The sequence below is a fragment of the Coregonus clupeaformis genome, unplaced genomic scaffold (assembly GCF_020615455.1).
Source record: "Coregonus clupeaformis isolate EN_2021a unplaced genomic scaffold, ASM2061545v1 scaf0035, whole genome shotgun sequence".
Taxonomy (NCBI): domain Eukaryota; kingdom Metazoa; phylum Chordata; class Actinopteri; order Salmoniformes; family Salmonidae; genus Coregonus; species Coregonus clupeaformis.
The window spans coordinates 600,525-621,694 of NW_025533490.1; the positions used below are offsets into that span (position 1 = coordinate 600,525).

Consider the following 21,170-nt stretch of genomic DNA (forward strand, 5'->3'; position numbering starts at 1 on the left):
GCAGCTTGGTTTGAAGAAATCAACTGTGGGAGCAATTATTAGGAAATGGAAGACATACAAGACCACTGATAATCTCCCTCGATCTGGGGCTCCACGCAAGATCTCACCCCGTGGGGTCAAAATGATCACAAGAACGGTGAGCAAAAATCCCAGAACCACACGGGGGGACCTAGTGAATGACCTGCAGAGAGCTGGGACCAAAGTAACAAAGCCTATCATCAGTAACACACTACGCCGCCAGGGACTCAAATCCTGCAGTGCCAGACGTGTCCCCTGCTTAAGCCAGTACATGTCCAGGCCCGTCTGAAGTTTGCTAGAGTGCATTTGGATGATCCAGAAGAGGATTGGGAGAATGTCAGATGAAACCAAAATATAACTTTTTGGTAAAAACTCAACTCGTCGTGTTTGGAGGACAAAGAATGCTGAGTTGCATCCAAAGAACACCATACCTACTGTGAAGCATGGGGGTGGAAACATCATGCTTTGGGGCTGTTTTTCTGTAAAGGGACCAGGACGACTGATCCGTGTAAAGGAAAGAATGAATGGGGCCATGTATCGTGAGATTTTGAGTGAAAACCTTCCATCAGCAAGGGCATTGAAGATGAAACATGGCTGGGTCTTTCAGCATGACAATGATCCCAAACACACCGCCCGGGCAACGAAAGAGTGGCTTCGTACAAAGCATTTCAAGGTCCTGGAGTGGCCTAGCCAGTCTCCAGATCTCAACCCCATAGAAAATCTTTGGAGGGAGTTGAAAGTCTGTGTTGCCCAGCGACAGCCCCAAAACATCACTGCTCTAGAGGAGATCTGCATGGAGGAATGGGCCAAAATACCAGCAACATTCTGTGAAAACCTTGTGAAGACTTACAGAAATCGTTTGACCTGTGTCATTGCCAACAAAGGGTATATAACAAAGTATTGAGAAACTTTTGTTATTGACCAAATACTTATTTTCCACCATAATTTGCAAATAAATTCATTAAAAATCCTACAATGTGATTTTCTGGATATTTTTTCTCATTTTGTCTGTCATAGTTGACGTGTACCTATGATGAAAATTACAGGCCTCTCTCATCTTTGTGGGAGAACTTGCACAATTGGTGGCTGACTAAATACTTTTTTTCCCCACTGTAGGTAATTGTAGCTATTCAAATGTTCACTCTATCACCATGAAATATGTTTACTGAGGAAATATCTGTTATTGAAATATAATCACTGAAAATCAATAGGCTACTGTTATTGACAGTACAAGTACGTCCACTGAATGAACCTGATTGTTTTTATATACCTGTATTGTAATTCACATAATTTCATTTTTCCCCATCCTATTTAACTGTGGTTATTACTTGTAATGTGTTTTTGTAACAATGTTTATCACAGTTAATTTTGTGGCTAGAATCTGCATGCTAAGAAAATAGATTTAGTACTTTAACAGGCAACAAATAATATTATATGAATGATTTGCGATTTGTACTTAATAGAAATAAACATTGTGATTAGAAATTACTTTTGTTGCATCTCTTTTATTTGTCTAATGGAAAAAGTGTATCAAAACTGATAAGGGAGAACATCGAACATTCAGAATTAAGTGTGAAAGACTAGATGCTGTACATGGGGAGGCACACAAGGCTTATTTAACAATTACATTTTCCTATAAGACCACAGAGTCAGAGGCTGAAGTCAACATAACACACAGTGGCATCTTTGTTTTAGTGGCTGAGTGGAGAAACTGAAAAAGAGGGATTGTTGTGAAACCATGTCACAGTAAACAGAAGGAATCCCCTTTATTCCCCAGCTGTAGAGCTGCACTGCTGCCCCACGCCCTTTTCTTTTCAGGAATCCAGGAGGACCGGTTTCACATCACACAGGCTAGACACACACACAGGCACACAGGCACGCATGCACACACACACAGGCACACACACACACAGGCACACAGACCCCCCACCCTTCTGTGCCTGCAGCTGGTTAAGCCCTGCTGTTAGGCCTCTTCCTGTGAGGAGCTAAGCTCAGCTCAGTCATGAAGAGGCAGTTGGAGCTAGCAGTGTTGGGCCTGGGCATTACAGGCTGGCTGTGCACCATCCTCACCTGCTGCCTGCCCCTGTGGAAAGTCAGCGGTACTCTGGACAACTCAACAGCCACGCTGCCGTCATACTGGGATGGGGTGTGACTGGAATGGGACCACTGGGACCTCAACCATGATGGTAGCCTCTACTGCTCCTTCTACCAGTCTTTGTTATTCCTCTCTGGAAACTTCCGAACATGGAGAGGCTTGAACATGGCTTCTATAGGTGCTGGAGCTTTTGCTGTGGTCATCAGTATCATTGGAGAGGTGTGGTTTCCGAAGAGGAATCAGGTAAAAGTTGTCTCCGGTGTGGTGTTTGTACTGTCTGGAATACTGCTGATTGTCCCTGTAGCCTGGACCTGCCACTACTCTAACAAGCCACTGGAGGGCGCAGTGGCACTGAGGCGAGACTGGGGAGCTGCTCTGTACATAGGATGGATCCGCAGTCCTAGATGCCCCACGTTCCAGAAGCAGGAGGGGTCAGAAAGAGGGGGTTATCCTCCAGGTTATCCTGGGGCAGAGCAGGAGCCAACCAGCCCCCTGGATACTATCCACAGGACTACTTTTAGACACAGCTAGTACAACTGTGGTCCTCTGTAGCTCAGCTGGTAGAGCACGGCGCTTGTAACGCCAAGGTAGTGGGTTCGATCCCCGGGACCACCCATACACAAAAATGTATGCACGCATGACTGTAAGTCGCTTTGGATAAAAGCGTCTGCTAAATGGCATATTATTATTACACTCGGGCAACAACACGGCCTTCATGAGAAGATACAATCACTCTGAGGGCCTTGAGTGAGGAACCTTCCACCTATGAACTATTCTTCTGTGAAATTCTACCTGAATTGCATGTGTATTAGGTATGAATGGATTTCTAGGTACTATAGTCAACGTTAGAAGTCATTCTTCTACTGCAATTCAGCACTTCGAAAGATGTTGAAGAATTTAGGATAGGGGTAAAAGAGTAGCACTAACCATGGAGAGTAAATTGTGCTTTCAACTGTAATAATTGGGTCTGAAATGTTGTCAATTTGATTAATTTCTGTATTGGTGGTGAAGGTTAACCATTAAAGAGTTACAGTGGCTTCAGAAAGTATTCACACCCCTTGACTTTTTCCACATTTTGTTGTGTTACAGCCTGAATTTAAAATTGATTAAATTGAGATTTTATGTCACTGGCCTGCACACAATACCCCATAAAGTGGAATTATGTTTGTAGAAATTTTTACAAATTCATAAAAGCTTAAATGTCTTCAGTCAATACGTATTCAACCCCTTTGTTATGGCAAGCCTAAATATGTTCAGGAGTAAACATTTGCTTAACAAGTCACATAATAAGTTGCATGGACTCACTCTGTGTGCAATAATAGTGTTTAACATGACTTTTGAATGACTACCTCATATCCGTACCCCACACATACAATTATCTGTAAGGTCCCTCAGTCGAGCAGTGAATTTCAAACACAGATTCAACCACAAAGATCAGGGAGGTTTTCCAGTGCCTTGCAAAGAAGGGCACCTACTGGTAAATGGGTAAAAAAAAGAAGAAGCTGACATTGAATATCCCTTTGAGCATGGTGAAGTAATTAATTACACTTTGGATGGTGAATCACTACACCCAGTCACTACAAAGATACAGGTGTCATTCCTAACTCAGTTGCCGGAGAGGAAGGAAACCGCTCAGGGATTTCACTATGAGGCTAATGGTGACTTTAAAACAGTTACAGTGTTTAATGGCTGTGATAAAAGAAAACTGAGGATGGATCAACAACATTGTAGTTACTCCACAATACTAACCTAAATGACCAAGTGAAAAGAAGGAAGTTTGTAGAGAATAACAAATATTCCAAACATGCATCCTGATTGCAATAAGGCACTAAAGTAAAACTTCCAAAAATTTGTCAAAGAAATAACTTTATGTCCTGAATACAAAGCATTATGTTTGGGGCAAATCCAACACAACATATCACTGAGTACATCTCTTCATATTTCCAAACATGGTGGTGGCTGCATCATGTTATGGTTATGTTTGTCATCGGCAAGGAGTAGGGAGTTTTTTTTAGGATAAAGATAAATGGAATAGAGCTAAGCACAGGCAAATCCTAGAGGAAACCCTGGTTCAGTCTGCTTCCCAACAGACACTGGGAGACAAATTCACCTTTCAGCAGGATAATAACCTAAAACACAAGGCCAAGTATACACTGGAGTTGTTTACCAAGACGACATGGAATGTTCCTGAGTGGCCTAGTTACAGTTTTGACTTAAATCGGCTTGAAAATCTATGGCAAGACTTGAAAATTGATGCCTAACAATGATCAACAACCTACTTGCCAGAGCGTGAAGAATTTTAAAAATAATAATGTGCAAATATTGTACAATCAAGGTGTGCAAAGCTCTTAGAGACTTACCCAGAAAGACTCACAGCTGTAATTGCTGCCAAAGGTGATTCTAACATGTATTGACTCAGGGGTGTGAATACTTACGTAAATGAGATATTTCTGTATTTCATTTTAAATACATTTGCAAACACTTCTAAAAACATGTTTTCACTATGTCATTATGGGGTATTGTGTGTAGATGGGTGAGAAGAAAAGAAAATAGACAAAATGTGGAATAAGTCAAAGAGTATGAATACTTTCTGAAGGCACTGTATCTTACAATAATGGTATGGTACAATTTCTGCTCTTGGTAATGTCAGTAACATACATTCTGGATATTGTCACTTTACCTGCATAAACTTGGGATAAAATGTAATATCTACTGTATTAGGGCTATTGATTCAATTTTTTGAGAGACTATGCCATAGTAATCAGAATATAATGAATAAAAACAATGAAAGATGATTACGTTTTTTATTTGCAATTGTTTATAAGACTCATATTTAATTATGAAAAAATATATATAAATTAAGGGGTTAAATGAGCTATTCATAATAAAACATGGCGAAATGGCACACTGGGTAAAATGAAAGACAGGGTCAAAACCATATTAATTACTTGAGAAAAAGTTGACTCACAACATGAACTTCATTAAACTATATAGAGCCATTTATTGTTTACAAGCAAACATCACATTCGAGTGGTGCACGCACATGCTCACAGCAAAAATACTGAATGTTATCGGATCTTCAACCAAAACCTAATATTAGATAAAGGGAACAGAGGCTGGAAATAAGAAGGGCTCCATTGGTATTACAAATAGCGGTCTCTTTAATGAGGTGTTTGTAGTTTGTGTGGCAGCGGTGGTGGTAAGATAGTGTATGTATGTAGTCCTATAGGGCTCTGTGTGAAGGCTATTCCAGCCTCTCGTCTCCCTCTTCCACATCCTTCAGACTGAGCACCTCCAGGGAACCTTTACCTTTCGTCTCACAGCGGATCAACTCATCTATCTCCCTAAAGCAGCCTGGGTCCACCAGACACACCTGGAGGATGGAGGGAGGGGGAAAGAAATATATATATATAGAGAGAGGGGGGAAGGAAAGGATTGTTGTTGTTGCATTACTTGAATCATGTACTACTAGCGTATACAGTGTATTACATATTTGTTTGGGTATCATGTCTAGATAAGATATAACCATTTTAGTTTAGAGCAGGGGTGTCAAACTCATTCCATGGATGGCCTAGTGTCCGCGGGTTTCTTGTTTTTCCTTTCAATTAAGACCTAAACAACCAGGTGAGGGGAGCGCTTTACTAATTAGTGACCTTAATTCATCAATCAAGTACCATGAAGGAGCGAAAACACGCAGACACTCGGACCTCCGTGAAATGAGTTTGACACGTGCTTAAGAGCCCCACGGTGTAGCATAATATAGACTAAAGGGATATTTCTCTCACCATCTCCAGCTGGTCGTCAAAGTCTTCACTTTCCACCACCTTGAGGATGGGTTTGAGTTTCTCCTTCAGCCTCTTGCCGTCCTTGGCCGGCAGGACCAGCCTGAGCCTCATGTGGGCCCTCTGGATCTCTATGGAATCCTTCAGCTGCCTAATCACCTCCAGAGCCTAGGAACAAACAGCCGTTAGATTCATGGGGCATTAGCATGACAAAGACAGTCATTAGTTGGTATGTACTGAAAGCCATCCATGTAAGTATTCTGGTTTATGTAGCTAAACAACATACAGGTTCAGAATGTTTAATATGAGAGACCAAACTCCTCACACTTGAAGGGAATAATTTATGGCTAAATCTAGCCACAGCTTGTACACACAGTATGCACAGTGAGTGAGGATTAAAAACAAAGCTGTTCATTCATGTTCAGCCATTCATCCTTGACGTTTATATTAAAATACAGCAAATGTCTAGACTCCAGAGTGTACTGTAGCAACAACATTGTGTCCCAGCCCTACCTGCTGCTTGGTGCTCTTGTTGGCCTTGACAGAGTAGTGGATATCCTTCATGGCCCTCTCTATGAGGTTGACTGTGTATGGTCGCTTGGTCTCTGGGTTCACACACTTCTCCGCCACGATGGTCGCAATGTCTCTGAAACTCGTCTCCAACTGGCTCTGCCTCTCCTTGTCTGAAACCTGGAGTTCTCCTTTAGCTAAAATCTGACCAACAAAGGGAAAAAAAAGTAAAATATTGAATAGGCAAATCTCACAGCAATACATAATGTTGAATGTGAGTGTAATATTGGTTACTGGTGTTCATTTATATTTGTCAATGTATTTACCTGTTTACATATCTCTGTCAGGTCATCTGTTCCAAAGGCTTTTGACAGATCATCTTTCTTGGCGACCTGACCCTTGGAAACATTATTGAAAACAGAGCTGGTCTGCAACACTTCATCCAGGTCCTTCTCTCTGTGTAATTGGCAAATGAAAATGGCATGGAGATTTATGAAATGTTTACATGGGGCTTTGCTATCACTGTTTCTTAATTCTGGTCCTGGGGTGCACATTTTTGCCCAAACACTACACACCTGATTCCACTAATCAAAGGTTTTACAATGAGTTGGTTAGTGGAATCAGGTGAATAGTGCTAGGGCAAAAACAAAAATGTGTGCTAGATGATGCATTCAATACCTATAGTGATTGATAGGCTAATCTCGACAACCTAAAACCAAATATTGTGTGAACTCTAACCAGCTATTGGATTTGGTTCTGGGGGAGGTCGAGGGGGTGTTCCCTTCTGAAATTCAAAAGATGCCAGTTGTAGGTGATTCAAAGTCCAAAGAATCAGTGATGCAAAACACATGGCACCTAGACTGTTCCTCATATCCTCATCATTCCACAGCCTCTCGACGCTGGGTAAGAATATGATGCACGATACAAGACAAGTGATAGGCCAATCCAATTAGCCATGACGATGACATGAGTCATGACTTGCTCCTCCGAAACAGCACATTAGATTGTTTAAACAAATTCTTTAGTTACATTCGGAGCTAATTAGAAAAACATCAAAGCTGAATACTACCATTAGTCTGACATACTAGTAGTGTTTTCTATATGCCTCGGTGGGTATCAAACAGATCCAACTAGCTAGCTATCATAGCTACGCAGCTAGATCCAACTAGCTAGCTATCATAGCTACGCAGCTATCTAAATTCCTAAAATACTCACGCTCCAGATCTCCAGCTCATCACTTTATTTTTGTAGCAGGCGATTTCAAATCGTTTTCCTCCCTTTTTCATCCTCACCACCGCCACATTTGTGAGTCGGATCTGGTTTGTTGGTGTAAATATAGACATATTTTTGCTTTGCAAGACAGATTAATCTGTCAGTAACACGATAAATATTTTGCGGCGTTGGTGTGCTATGAGTTTCACAGAAATTCCGCCGGACTGAAACACATACTAGGTGCAAACGGTCCGATCTTTTGTTTGTCTCTGATGGAAGCTGTTTAGTATTTTGTTGTTGTTGACAATTACATTTGATACGTTACCATAACGACTGCTACTATTAAAGAAAAATGTTTAATTTGTATGTATTTGACTAACTAGATACTTTGCATAAAATATCACTTGTAAATGAAGTTGCTCATGAAGTTGTTCCTGTACCGGTGTATTTCAGTCAGATAATATAATTTAATGCTTAAAAACTGTTGCAAAGTAATGGAGAGTAGAATGGTGTAAAACTATGCCTATGCCTATGGGATATCATAAAATGTGATCAAATATAATCAAATATTGTTATATCTGTGATATAATGAAACCTCCAATTCCCACAATGTATTTCGTTTCGTCATGATAACATTATGGCTGCTTCCAGCTGTTGAACTTTGATGTTCCCAAAACATTTGTAAATATTTACATTGGTGATACAAAACATGGCACAGGAGAAAGAAACGACAATGTTAAGGGTCTCAACTTTACTGCTTTTGGATTTGTTAACCCATGTTTTTGGGGCTGATATTGATGGTGAGTGAGAGTGTTGCAGAGAGATAACTGGGTATTTGAAAGTGAAAGGTGAGATGAGGATAGTCCAGAGATGGACAGTCAGCGCATTCTTCATGTCAGTGAAATAATTACCTCGAGCCCGCTAGCAGCTGCTAGATTCTAATAAAAAAATAACTTTTGTGCTCTTTCTGAGATCTTGAGCTGATGCAGTGGCGGCTGGCCGATAGAGGGCGCTAGGGCGCCGCCCCCTTAAATAAAATTATTTTAAAAAATAAAATAAAAAATAAATAAAAATAATAATAATAATAATAAAAACATCAGTATGTCAATATTTGTGTGTTTGAAATATGGAATGCACACAGTAATATGTGTAAGATATGATAGAAAATCATATTCGCAACCTTTCCTCTGCCTGTCAAACGCCTCGTCAGCTCTGGGCGATACAGAAAGTGCCCCGAGGAGGCGGGTCTACGTAGCAGTTAAGCCAATTGCTAATTTAAGATATGAATGTATGACATAAAATGTAGCTAATCAGCGATTTTAATTCGAATCCAAGGAGGGCGATTATTTTATCGCCCCAAGCTCGCCCTGATAAAATAAGGACCGGGCTCCAGTGGCGCCATTTTTACTAGACGACAATGGCGGCGCAAACGTTACTCCTCCAAGACCCAACCCTAACTCGGTGAAATCTCTCCTCCAAGATCCGTTTGAGAGGAGAACTTTGTCAGAGAAAGTTCGGGTGAAAGAGCTGGGCCCAGATCAACCTGACCTCTCAATCAGATAGCAGGCTAGCGAGAAAGGGAAGCAGTATATGCGCGGCTTCTCCCGTAGCTGGTACACCAGGAAGGCTTGGCTAGCTGGGTGCACTGATGCTAATGCTTTATTTTGCTTTCCGTGCTTGCTTTTTTAAAACGACGGGGTCAGATTCAGCATGGACAGGTACCGGAGTGAGGGATATGAAGCACCTGTCAGAGAAGGTAAAGAAACATGAGAACACCAGGGCACACATGGACAACTCTGTAAAGCTAGCTGTATTAGGAAGGGGTGAACATTGCTACGCAGCTGGATGACGGCCACAGGATTGCGGTGAGGAAACACAATGAGGAGGTGGATAAAAACAGGCACATTCTATCCAAAATTATCGATTGTGTGAAGTTCTGTGGGGCTTTTGAGTTGGCCTTGCGTGGGCACGAGGAGACTGACTCCTCGGACAACCCCCGGCATTTTCCGGGGCTTAGTGGATTTTGTTGCCTCCCTCGACAGTGTGCTGGAGGAGCACCTGAAGACAGCTACCGTTTTTAAGGGCACGTCAAAGACGATACAGAACGAGCTGTTGGACTGTATGCTGTCAGTGCTTAAGGATTACATCCTGGAGGAAGTAAAGAGTGCTGATTTTATCGCCATTCAAGCTGGACGAGACGACTGACGTTTTCCACCCACTGCCAGTTGGTGCTTGTGATCACGCTACATCGATGCTAAAAGTAACGTCCAAGAGCGTTTTTCGAGTTCATTTTGATCGAGAACGCAACCGCCCGACACCATCGCTACAGCGCTGCTGGAGAGGCTCAGCACCATACTCTCACATGGACAAAAGGCCAAACTTATTGCCCAGGCTTACGACGGAGCAAGTGTGATGAGGGGAGCCACTGGCGGAGTGCAGCGTAAAATAGTGGATGTGTACGAAAATGCGCACTACGTCCACTGCTATGCACATCAGCTGAACCTCATCATGCAGCAGGCTACTTCACGCATCCCCAGGATCGGCACTTTCTTTCCGACCTTGCAGGATTTTCTGCTTTCTTCTCCAGGTCTCCCAAGCGAACCACCGTGCTTGACGAAGTGGTTGCGCATAGACTCCCCAGAGCCTCTACAACACGGGTGGAACTTCCACAGTCGCGCTGTAAACACTGTGTACGAGTACAGGGATGACCTCCTAACGTGTTTCCAGACCATCAGAGACTCTGGGAACTTTGATGCCCCGACTGTCAGAGAGGCGGGGGGCTTTGTGAGGATGCTCGAAGACGAGGCTTTCTGTTTTTTCCTGGCACTGTTCCACAAGATCATGCCAAATGTGGACATGCTTTTCAGCCAGCTGCAGAAGAGGAACATCGACCCTGTCTTCATTAAAGCACTTGTCCAGAGGTTCACAGACAGCATGCTAACAATCAGGTAAATAACTATATTTACTATTGGCTGATAAAGATGTTGTTAGAAAGATGAATAGTTCACTTACAACAGTTTAAAAGCCTAAATGTGTCTGGTCATCAAAGTGAGTGATTATCATAGAGCCGTCACAATTATATTTGTTTTAGTATTTTAAAAGGAAAGAGAAGACACAATCAGACGTTGATAATAATGCAGGAAAGTACTACACAGTTTGTAATAATTATTCAGGTGTCCACCAGGTCAATTTCTAGAAGAGGCCTAGTTGTTATTGAAGATTAACTTTATTGCTAAGTGCACAGCAGAACAAAATGATGTTGCATCCCTCTCACAAATGTAATAGAAAAAGGCTTTAAAACGTAATAACATCAGTTAATTATGTACATCACAGGTTAAAAGCAGTTACTAGACATAGTTTGTGTGTATATACACACTGTCTGTCTGTCTGTCTGTCTATATCTATATATATATATATATATATATAAAAGTCACTGGTTGTGTGTTGAGGGGGAATTACAGTGAGTTAAGAAGTCTGATTGCAAGTTATCAAATTAAACTTTATTTTTTGGACCCAGGGCCTCAATTCCCTCTTTGTGTGGGGACAGCGCATCTGACGAGCAGCAACAGCCCATCAAGCGACGGAGGATGCTGGGACCAGGAGAACAACAGAGGTTGGCTATAGAGGTAAGTTGTGATGTAATTGTCAGTGTTTCCCCCTAGAACTTTTTTCAGGCCTGGTAGTATGTAGCCAAAACCCTGAACAATCAGCACCTTGGTAATCATATACTTGAGTTGGACATAGGCATGTGTCAGTCAGGATCACTTGCATCAAAATAGCTTAATTGCAAATTAAAGCTGATGATGTATCTTTTACAGGTATGTGATACCATCCTGAGTCATGCCAAAGAGAGGTTCTCCTTCACCCAGCACCTCATCAGCGCAACACTATTGCACGGAGAGTTGTTCCCACAACACAGTGTGAAGTTCCCGATACAGCGCTTGAAACAACCGTGGAGGCGTACCCCATGTTGAACAAGGCCAAGCTCAAAACCGAACTGTCCCTCATCTATGAGAACAGTGAGTTCAAGGCTTGTAGTGGTGCAGTGCCCCTGTACCAGTTCTTCATGGAGAACAACCTTCAGAGCACTTTCACAGAGACTGCCAGCCTCCTCAAGATCCTCATCACCACACCCATGACAACTGCTGAGTCAGAAAGGTGCTTCTCTACACTGAAAAGGATCAAGACCTTCCTGAGAAACAGCATGACACAGGATCGCCTGAACGCTCTGGCCATGCTCTCCATGGAGAAGAAACTTGTCAGGGACATTCCTGACTTTAATCAAAGGGTCATTGAGAGGTTTGCCACTCAGAAGGACAGACGGGCAAAATTCCTGTACAAATAAGATGACAGACACACACACACAGAGCAGCTCTGGCCGCATGTTTCTTTGTATATAGTTGACCTTAGCATAAAAATCCAGTTATATATGGTACTCTAGAAAGTCTTAATAGTGTCTTTGCTAATATTACTGTATATATGTTGTTTTGTATCAATTAATTGTTGCAGTTCTGGAGCACATTAACAATTAGTCACATTTAGTATGATCATAAAATACTGTATGCTATTCTTCCAGTCAAAGGTTTGAGTTCATCCACTTGATATCCATTTCTATATTATACATCCTTTTATACAGTGTAAGATTTCCTATAAACTTTATAATAATTTCATGTTATTGTCCACTTTCCACTCTGTTCTGACAGCATGCCTGTTGCGTTGCCTGTTTACTACCAATGGTGAAAAGTTCACTTTAAATGCAAATGAAAGGCTTGGGTTTGTGTAATATGTTTTTGTGTAAGAATGCCTCAACTTTTTAATATTGGCATTAAATAATTACTGAATGTTTCACTGAGCACTGCTGTCCTGCAGTTTGTGTTAAAATATATCGCGATGGTTACAGGAAAAAAAAAGTATGGCACAGCCCCACCGAGAATATTTTTCACCAGCCGCCACTGAGCTGATGTGTGTGTATGTATGTATAGTATAGAGATCCTATTAAATTACTAGAAGGGGCTATGTCATAAACCCTAAAAGTTCCAGAATGGGTTGAAAATGGCAGCCATATTGGTCAGGTAGAAATCCAAACCAGTCTAATTGGAATGAATGGCAGTAGAGGCATAATCCAGATTTTACTTATGCAGGAAAATAAAAGTAAGGCATGTGATATATCAGAAATTGTGTAATAGAATTATTGGCAACCTAAAATATTGTCATATAATTGTAAATACAGTTTATTCGGGTTTTATACCAATGTTCTGTATAAATAGCCTTTTATATGTAACAGACCATAAAATACTCATTTGTTGTTTTCTTGGAAAGCTGTGAGTGCTATTATATGATACAATATCAGTTCTTGTTGCATTTACAATTTGTCTAAGTCATATCATCAACTGATTTCAGCCAGTATATGTCTGTGATTGACTGCATTGTTTGAATGGAATGTTGGCATACTGGCAGTTCATTTGAAAAATTACTGGAATCATTCCTCTAAAACTAATGATATACAACATCCAGGATTAACATTAGTTACTTTAGCATGGTGGTGGAAAATGGTGTTTCATAAAGAAAAGTATGCATACTTTCCCAGTTTTTATCACCTTTTCGCCATTAAATTGAGTTAAGGAAGAAATCGATGCCTTTGCAGCCTGAATGGAGAATGTTCTATGCACGAACCGGTCCACGGGAGATACGAATGTATAGCCAGCTGCATAGATTCCTTTTGGACCGTATAGATGAACGACTCGATATCACCATTTGCCGGCCTTTGGGCTAATCCGGAACATAATGTCTTTGCAGGAACAAGGAAGACAGTCCGCAGCACCTTCAATAGTTATTTTTTGTCAGTATGGAAGAACAGGCTGTACTTGTACACAGCTGCCGCTGTTTTGGTTGAAATTTGTTATTCACTGAAAATGGCATTGAAAAAGGTAATTTAACTCTTCCCTTATTATTTGCTCAAGTCACCAATCTTAAAGAGCAGTTCTGTTTACATTTCTATGAACTGGAATGAATTATTTGTCTACTGGTAAATTAGTACATTTAAGAGTCAAATTGAGAGCTTGGGACTATAAGGTTCTATCTGCATTTTTTTGTCAAAATTGAGTTGTTGACATAGCCTTGTTCTGTTCAATGTTCTCTACCTATATAGTTCTCTAAATACCCCAATTCATTTTAAGTTCAAAAGAATACAATATAAAAATTGCTGACATCATTCAAACCAATGAGGGTTTGGAACTTTAAAACCATTTATCTCAGAATCATATTTTTGCAGATAGTCCCAAGCTCTCCAAATGAATGACTATCACTGGGACTGAATCTGTACCTCACACATGTTATTTTTCTCTGTACCCCATTAGAATACTCTTACCAATCCAGTGAGCCCCTGACTCTACAAAGCTGTGAAGCAGAATGGTTACAGTGTTGAGAAGGAGAAAGTGGTTCATGTATCTAAAGTAAAGATATTCTATGGATCACAGACTGGGACTGCAAAAGTAAGAGGGCGATTCTGCAACCATGGACTTTTTTGTAGTACAGGGGTTGATGTTTTAAGAGAAAATAATAGTTTTAGGGATGCATATTTTTTACTAACTCTTGAGAACCCAAGGGTCCATACCCAGCCCTAGGGTTCTTATTCAAACTTATGGACCACAGCACTGGACTACACACAATACCCCATAATGTCAGAGTGGAATTATGTGTACATTTATTTTTACAAATCAATTAAAAATGAAAAGCTAAAATGTCTTGAGTCAATAAGTATAGAATCCATTTGTTATGGCAAGCCTAAATAAGTTCAGGAGTAAACATTTGCTTAAGAAGTCACATAACAAGTTGCATTGACTCACTCTGTGTGCAATAATAGTGTTTAACATGATTTTTTTTATGACTACCTAATCTCTGTACCCCACACATACAATTATCTGTAAAATAAATAAATGTTTTATATAAGTATTCAGACCCTTTGTTATGAGACTCAAAATTGGGCTCAGGTGCATCCTGTTTCCATTGATTATCTTTCAGATGTTTCTACAACTTGATTGGAGTCCACCTGTGGTAAATTCAATTGATTGGACATGATTTGGAAAGGCACACACCTGTCCATATAAGGTCCCACAGTTGACAGTGCATGTCAGAGCAAAAACCAAGCCATGAGGTCGAAGAAATTGTCTGTAGAGCTCAGAGACAGGATTGTGTCAAAGCACAGATCTGGGGAATGGTAACAAAAAATGTCTGCAGCATTGAAGGTCCCTAAGAACATAGTGGCCTCCATCATTCTTAAATGGATGAAGTTTGGAACCACCAAGACTCTTCCTAGAGCTGGCCGCCTGGCCAAACTGAGCAATCGGGGGAGAAGGGCCTCGGTCAGGGAGGAGACCAAGTACCCAATGGTCACTCTGACAGAGCTCCAGAGTTCCTATGTGGAGATGGGAGAACCTTCCAGAAGGACAACCATCTCTGCAGCACTCCACCAATCAGGCCTTTATGGTAGAGTGGCCAGACGGAAGCCACTCCTCAGTAAAAGGCACATGACAGCAAGTCTTGAAACCAAGACTGAACTCTATGGCCTGAATGCCAAGCGTCACGTCTGGAAGAAACCTGGCACTATCTCTACGGTGAAGCATGGTGGTGGCAGCATCATGCTGTGGGGATGTTTTTCAGCGGCAGGGATTGGGAGACTAGTCAGGATCGAGGGAAAGATGAACGGAGCAAAGTACAGAGAGATCCTTGATGAAAACCTGCTCCTGAGCGCTCCGGACCTCAAACTGGGGTGACGGTTCACCTTCCAACAGGACAACGACCCTAAGCACACAGCCAAGACAATGCAGGAGTGGCTTCGGAACAAGTCTCTGAATGTCCTTGAGTGGCCCAGCAAGTGCCCGGACTTGAACCCGATCTAAGATCTCTGGAGAGACCTGAAAATAGCTGTGCAGCGACGCTCCCCAGCCAACCTGACAGAGCTTGAGAGGATCTGCAGAGAAGAATGGTATAAACTCCACGAATACAGGTGTGCCAAGCTTGTAACGTCATACCCAAGAAGACTCAAGGCTGTAATCGCTGCCAAAGATGCTTCAACAAAGTACTGAGTAAAGGGTCTGAATACTTATGTAAATGTGTTATTTCAGTTTTAATTTTTTGCGAAAATGTCTGAATCTGTTTTCGCTTTGACATTATGGGGTATTTTGTGTAGATTGATGAGGATTTTGTTTTTTTCATCAATAACGTAACAAAATGTGGAAAAACTAAAGGGGTTTGAATACTTTCCAAATGCACTGTATAACTTTCAATAGTTTTACAAATACAAAAGATACTTACTGGACGCAGTTTTAGCACAGATGCACATGGTTGTGTTTTGAATAACGCATGCTTCCAGCTGACATACAGTACGACACTTCCCACTTACGCTCACATTTCCATTGGAGCGCAACTGGGGAGGAAGTGTTGTACGTCGTCTGGAAGCATGTGTTCTTAAAAACACAGCCGTGTGCATCTGTGCTAAAACTGTATACATTAAGTATATATTTTATATTTCTCGATGATATGAAAGTAAAGTTCCAAAGGTTTCCAAAACCGTATCGCAAGGGAGGATTATTAACATTAGACAGAGCGTCAGGGTGCTTAACATATTCCCCCCGCACGGCAGATACAGTGCCTTCAGAAAGTATCCAGAATGGATTCAATATTTTTTAAAATCACCCATCTACACACAATACCCCACAATGACGAAGTGAAAACATGTGTTTAGAAATGTTATCACATTTATTGAAAATGAAATGCAGAAAATATCTCATTCACACCTCTGAGTCAATACTTTGTAGAAGCACCTTTGGCAGTGATTACAGCTGTGAGTCTTTCTGGGTAAGTTTTCCACACCTGGATTGTACAATATTTGCACATTATTCTTAAAAAAATTCTTCAAGATCTGTAAAATTGGTTGTTGATCATTGCTAGACAACCATGTTCAGGTCTTGCCATAGATTTCTGAAGCAGATTTAAGTCAAAACTGTAACTCTACCCCTCAGGAACATTCACTGTGTTCTTGGTAAGCAACTCCAGCGTATATTTAGGTCCCGTGTAGCTCAGTTGGTAGAGCATGGTGGTTGCAACACCAGAGTTGTCGGTTCGATTCCCACGGGGGACTAGTATGAAAATGTATGCACTCACTACTGTAAGTCGCTCTGGATAAGAGTGTCTGCTAAATGACTAAAATGTAAAAAAATTTGAAATGTTATTGTCCTGCTGAAAGGTGAATTAATCTCCCAGTGTCTGGTGGAAAGCAGACTGAACAAGGTTTTCCTCTAGGATTTTGCCTGTACTTAACTCCATTCCATTTATTTTTTATCCTGAAAAACGCCCCAGTCCTTAATGATTACAAGCATACCCATAACATGATACATCAACCACTATGGTTGAAAATATGGAGAGTGGTACTCAGCAGAGTATGTGAGCGGAGTTGAGCTTTGGAAATCCCGCTCATCGCTTGCGCACCGCTCCAGCGCTCCGTGTCCTTTCCTTGCTAAAAACCGTTCCATGCTCATAAGAAAAAGAACTCGCGCTCAAAATTCGCTCCATTCATTAAAATCACAATTCAACAAACACCCATCTATTTCTGTGACTACCTGGACCTACCAATTTGTTTTTTATGTATTGAAACCAAACCATATGGATTTGAATGAAAAGTATTTGAATAAACATGAAATGGTGAATGTAAGAAGCGAACATAATTTCAAATTGGCTAGATGTCATATTAAACAGCATATAAACACTCTAAATAGGTAGGAGCCAGACAGGGAGCATGAGAAGGAATGAAAATGAATTATTTAGGCTATATTATTTCAAGGCTAAAGCCTACAAAGAAATACATTTGTGAAGCATTTGCGAGTGCTACTCAATAGGCTGGTAGGGACATAAAGCGTGCAGTATTTAAACAACATTTCGTTGTATTAAATCATTATAGTCTATAAATTGCACATATAGGCTGTGACTTACTTAGAATTAAATACAATTTAAACCAAAAATTACATACTAGTACCTTTTTGAATTCTTTTTTAGAAACACGAGTTTGGGCAGTCTGTGGCTTCAGGCTCACGCGATGATGCCTGGAGAGCCGGCCAGTAGCGGAAAATATCCGGTGGTGTAAAAGTACTTCAGTAAAAATACTTTAAAGTACTACTTAAGTAATTTTTGGGGGTATTTGTACTCTACTATTTATATTTTTGACAACTTTTACTTTTACTTAATTACATTCCTAAAGAAAATAATACATTTTCCCTGAGACCAAAAGTACTCGTTACATTTTGAATGCTTAGCAAGACAGGAAAATGGTCCAAATCACACAATTATCAAGAGAACATCCCTGGTCATCTCTATTGCCTCTGATCCCCTGGACACACTAAACACAAATGCTTCATTTGTAAATGATGTCTGAGTGCTGAAGTGTGCCCCTGGCTATCAGTAAATTAAAATAACAATAATTGTGCTTTCTGGTTTGCTTAATATAAGGAATTTGAAATTATTTAGACTTTTACTTTTACTTTTGATACCTCCTCTGAATCCTGGCTTAGGAAGGCCACCAAAAACTCGGACATTTCCATCCCCAACTACAACATTTTCCGTCTAGATAGAACTGCCAAAGGGGGCGGAGTTTTTGGTGGCCTTCAGAGATAGCCTGCAGAGGTCTATCATACTATCCAGGTCTGTGCCCAAACAGTTTGAGCTTCTACTTCTAAAAATCCACCTTTCCAGAAATAAGTCTCTCACTGTTGCCACTTGCTACAAATCCCCCTCAGCCCCCAGCTGTGCCCTGGACACCATATGTGAATTGATTGCCCCCCATCTATCCTCAGAGTTCGTACTGCTTGGTGACCTAAACTGGGATATGCTTAACACCCCGGCCGTCCTACAATCTAAACTAGATGCCCTCAATCTCACACAAATCATCAAGGAACCTACCAGGTACAACCCTAAATCCGTAAAACATGGGCACCCTCATAGATATCATCCTGACTAATTTACCCTCTAAATACACCTCCGCTGTCTTCAACCAGGATCTCAGCGATCACTGCCTCATTGCCTGCGTCCATAATGGTCCGCGGTCAAACGACCATCCCTCATCACTGTCAAACGGTCCCTAAAACACTTCAGCGAGCAGGCGTTTCTAATTGACCTGGCCCGGGTATCCTGGATGGATATTGACCTCATTTCGTCAGCAGAGAATGCCTGGTTGTTCTTTAAAAGTGCCTTCCTCTCCATCTTAAATAAGCATGCCCCATTCAAAAAAAGCAGAACTAAGAACAGATATAGCCCCTGGTTCACCCCAGACTTGACTGCCCTTGACCAGTACAAAAACATCCTGTGGCGTACTGCATTAGCATCAAACAGCCCCCGCGATATGCAACTTTTCAGGGAAGTCAGGAACATACAGTGGGGAAAAAAATATTTAGTCAGCCACCAATTGTGCAAGTTCTCCCACTTAAAAAGATGAGAGGCCTTCATCATAGGTACACGTCAACTATGACAGACAAATTGAGAAAAAGAAATCCAGAAAATCACATTGTAGGATTTTTTATGAATTTATTTGCAAATGATGGTGGAAAATAAGTATTTGGTCACCTACAAACAAGCAAGATTTCTGGCTCTCACAGACCTGTAACTTCTTCTTTAAGAGGCTCCTCTGTCCTCCACTTGTTACCTGTATTAATGGCACCTGTTTGAACTTGTTATCAGTATAAAAGACACCTGTCCACAACCTCAAACAGTCACACTCCAAACTCCACTATGGCCAAGACCAAAGAGCTGTCAAAGGACACCAGAAACAAAATTGTAGACCTGCACCAGGCTGGGAAGACTGAATCTGCAATAGGTAAGCAGCTTGGTTTGAAGAAATCAACTGTGGGAGCAATTATTAGGAAATGGAAGACATACAAGACCACTGATAATCTCCCTCGATCTGGGGCTCCACGCAAGATCTCACCCCGTGGGAGTCAAAATGATCACAAGAACGGTGAGCAAAAATCCCAGAACCACACGGGGGGACCTAGTGAATGACCTGCAGAGAGCTGGGACCAAAGTAACAAAGCCTACCATCAGTTACACACTACGCCGCCAGGGACTCAAATCCTGCAGTGCCAGACGTGTCCCCCTGCTTAAGCCAGTACATGTCCAGGCCCGTCTGAAGTTTGCTAGAGTGCATTTGGATGATCCAGAAGAGGATTGGGAGAATGTCATATGGTCAGATGAAACCAAAATATAACTTTTTGGTAAAAACTCAACTTGTCGTGTTTGGAGGACAAAGAATGCTGAGTTGCATCCAAAGAACACCATACCTACTGTGAAACATGGGGGTGGAAACATCATGCGTTGGGGCTGTTTTTCTGCAAAGGGACCAGGACGACTGATCCGTGTAAAGGAAAGAATGAATGGGGCCATGCATCGTGAGATTTTGAGTGAAAACCTCCTTCCATCAGCAAGGGCATTGAAGATTAAACATGGCTGGGTCTTTCAGCATGACAATGATCCCAAACACACCGCCCGGGCAACGAAGGAGTGGCTTCGTAAGAAGCATTTCAAGGTCCTGGAGTGGCCTAGCCAGTCTCCAGATCTCAACCCCATAGAACATCTTTGGAGGGAGTTGAAAGTCTGTGTTGCCCAGCGACAGCCCCAAAACATCACTGCTCTAGAGGAAATCTGCATGGAGGAATGGGCCAAAATACCAGCAACAGTGTGTGAAAACCTTGTGAAGACTTACAGAAAACGTTTGACTTGTGTCTTTGCCAACAAATGGTATATAACAAAGTATTGAGAAACTTTTGTTATTGACCAAATACTTATTTCCACCATAATTTGCAAATAAATTCATTAAAAATCCTACAATGTGATTTTCTGGATATTTTTTTCCTCATTTTGTCTGTCATAGTTGACGTGTACCTATGATGAAAATTACAGGCCTCTCATCTTTTTAAGTGGGAGAACTTGCACAATTGGTGGCAGACTAAATACTTTTTTCCCCCACTGTAGATACTTTTGTACCTGTTTCCTCCAGCATCTTCACATGGTCCTTTGCTGTTGTTCTGGGATTGATTTGCACTTTTCGCACCAAAGTACGGTCATCTCTAGGAGACAGAACGTATCTCCTTCCTGAGCGGTATGACGGCTGCGTGGTCCTATGGTGTTTATACTTGCGTACTATTGTTTGTACAGATGAACGTGGTACCCTTAGGCGTTTGGAAATTGCTCCCAATGATGAACCAGACTCCTGGAGGTCTACAATTTTTTTTCTGAGTTCTTGGCTGATTTCTTTTGATTTTCCCATGATGTCAAGCAAAGAGGCACTGAGTTTGAAGGTAGGCCTTCAAATACATCAACAGGTACACCTCCAATTGACTCAAATGATGTCAATTAGCCTATCAGAAGCTTCTAAAGCCATGACATAATTTCCTGGAATTTTCCAAGCTGTTTAAAGGAACAGTCAACTTAGTGTATGTAAACTTCTGACCCACTGGAATTGTGATACAGTGGGCCCCGTGTAGCTCAGTTGGTAGAGCACGGTGCTTGCA

The 21,170-nt window shown here is 41.4% G+C and overlaps 1 protein-coding gene and 1 pseudogene across 1 annotated transcript; one reads left to right on the forward strand and one right to left on the reverse strand.

The window, feature by feature from the left end:
* Nucleotides 1-5,090: 5,090 nt before the first annotated feature.
* Nucleotides 5,091-7,899, reverse strand: LOC121567142 (ribosome maturation protein SBDS). Its single transcript, XM_041877080.2, has 5 exons — nt 7,621-7,899; nt 6,732-6,861; nt 6,409-6,609; nt 5,899-6,063; nt 5,091-5,486 (listed from the first exon to the last, which is right to left on the reverse strand). Exons 1-5 carry the CDS (start codon nt 7,746-7,748, stop codon nt 5,358-5,360), a joined length of 753 nt encoding a protein of 250 aa, XP_041733014.2. The 5' UTR covers nt 7,749-7,899; the 3' UTR covers nt 5,091-5,357.
* Nucleotides 7,900-8,224: 325 nt separating this feature from the next.
* The window catches only part of LOC121567141, a 171,522-nt pseudogene continuing 158,576 nt past the window's right edge, over nt 8,225-21,170 (forward strand).

Bases quoted from the DNA above. Each gene is read 5' to 3' on its own strand.
- LOC121567142 (XM_041877080.2), bottom strand. From the start codon at position 7,748: ATGTCTATATTTACACCAACAAACCAGATCCGACTCACAAATGTGGCG. The intron at 6,862-7,620 runs GTGAGTATTTTA...CCAATTACACAG, and splicing joins ATGAGCTGGAGATCTGGAGC to AGAGAAGGACCTGGATGAAG. The intron at 6,610-6,731 runs GTAAATACATTG...TTTGTTGGTCAG, and splicing joins TGACAGAGATATGTAAACAG to ATTTTAGCTAAAGGAGAACT.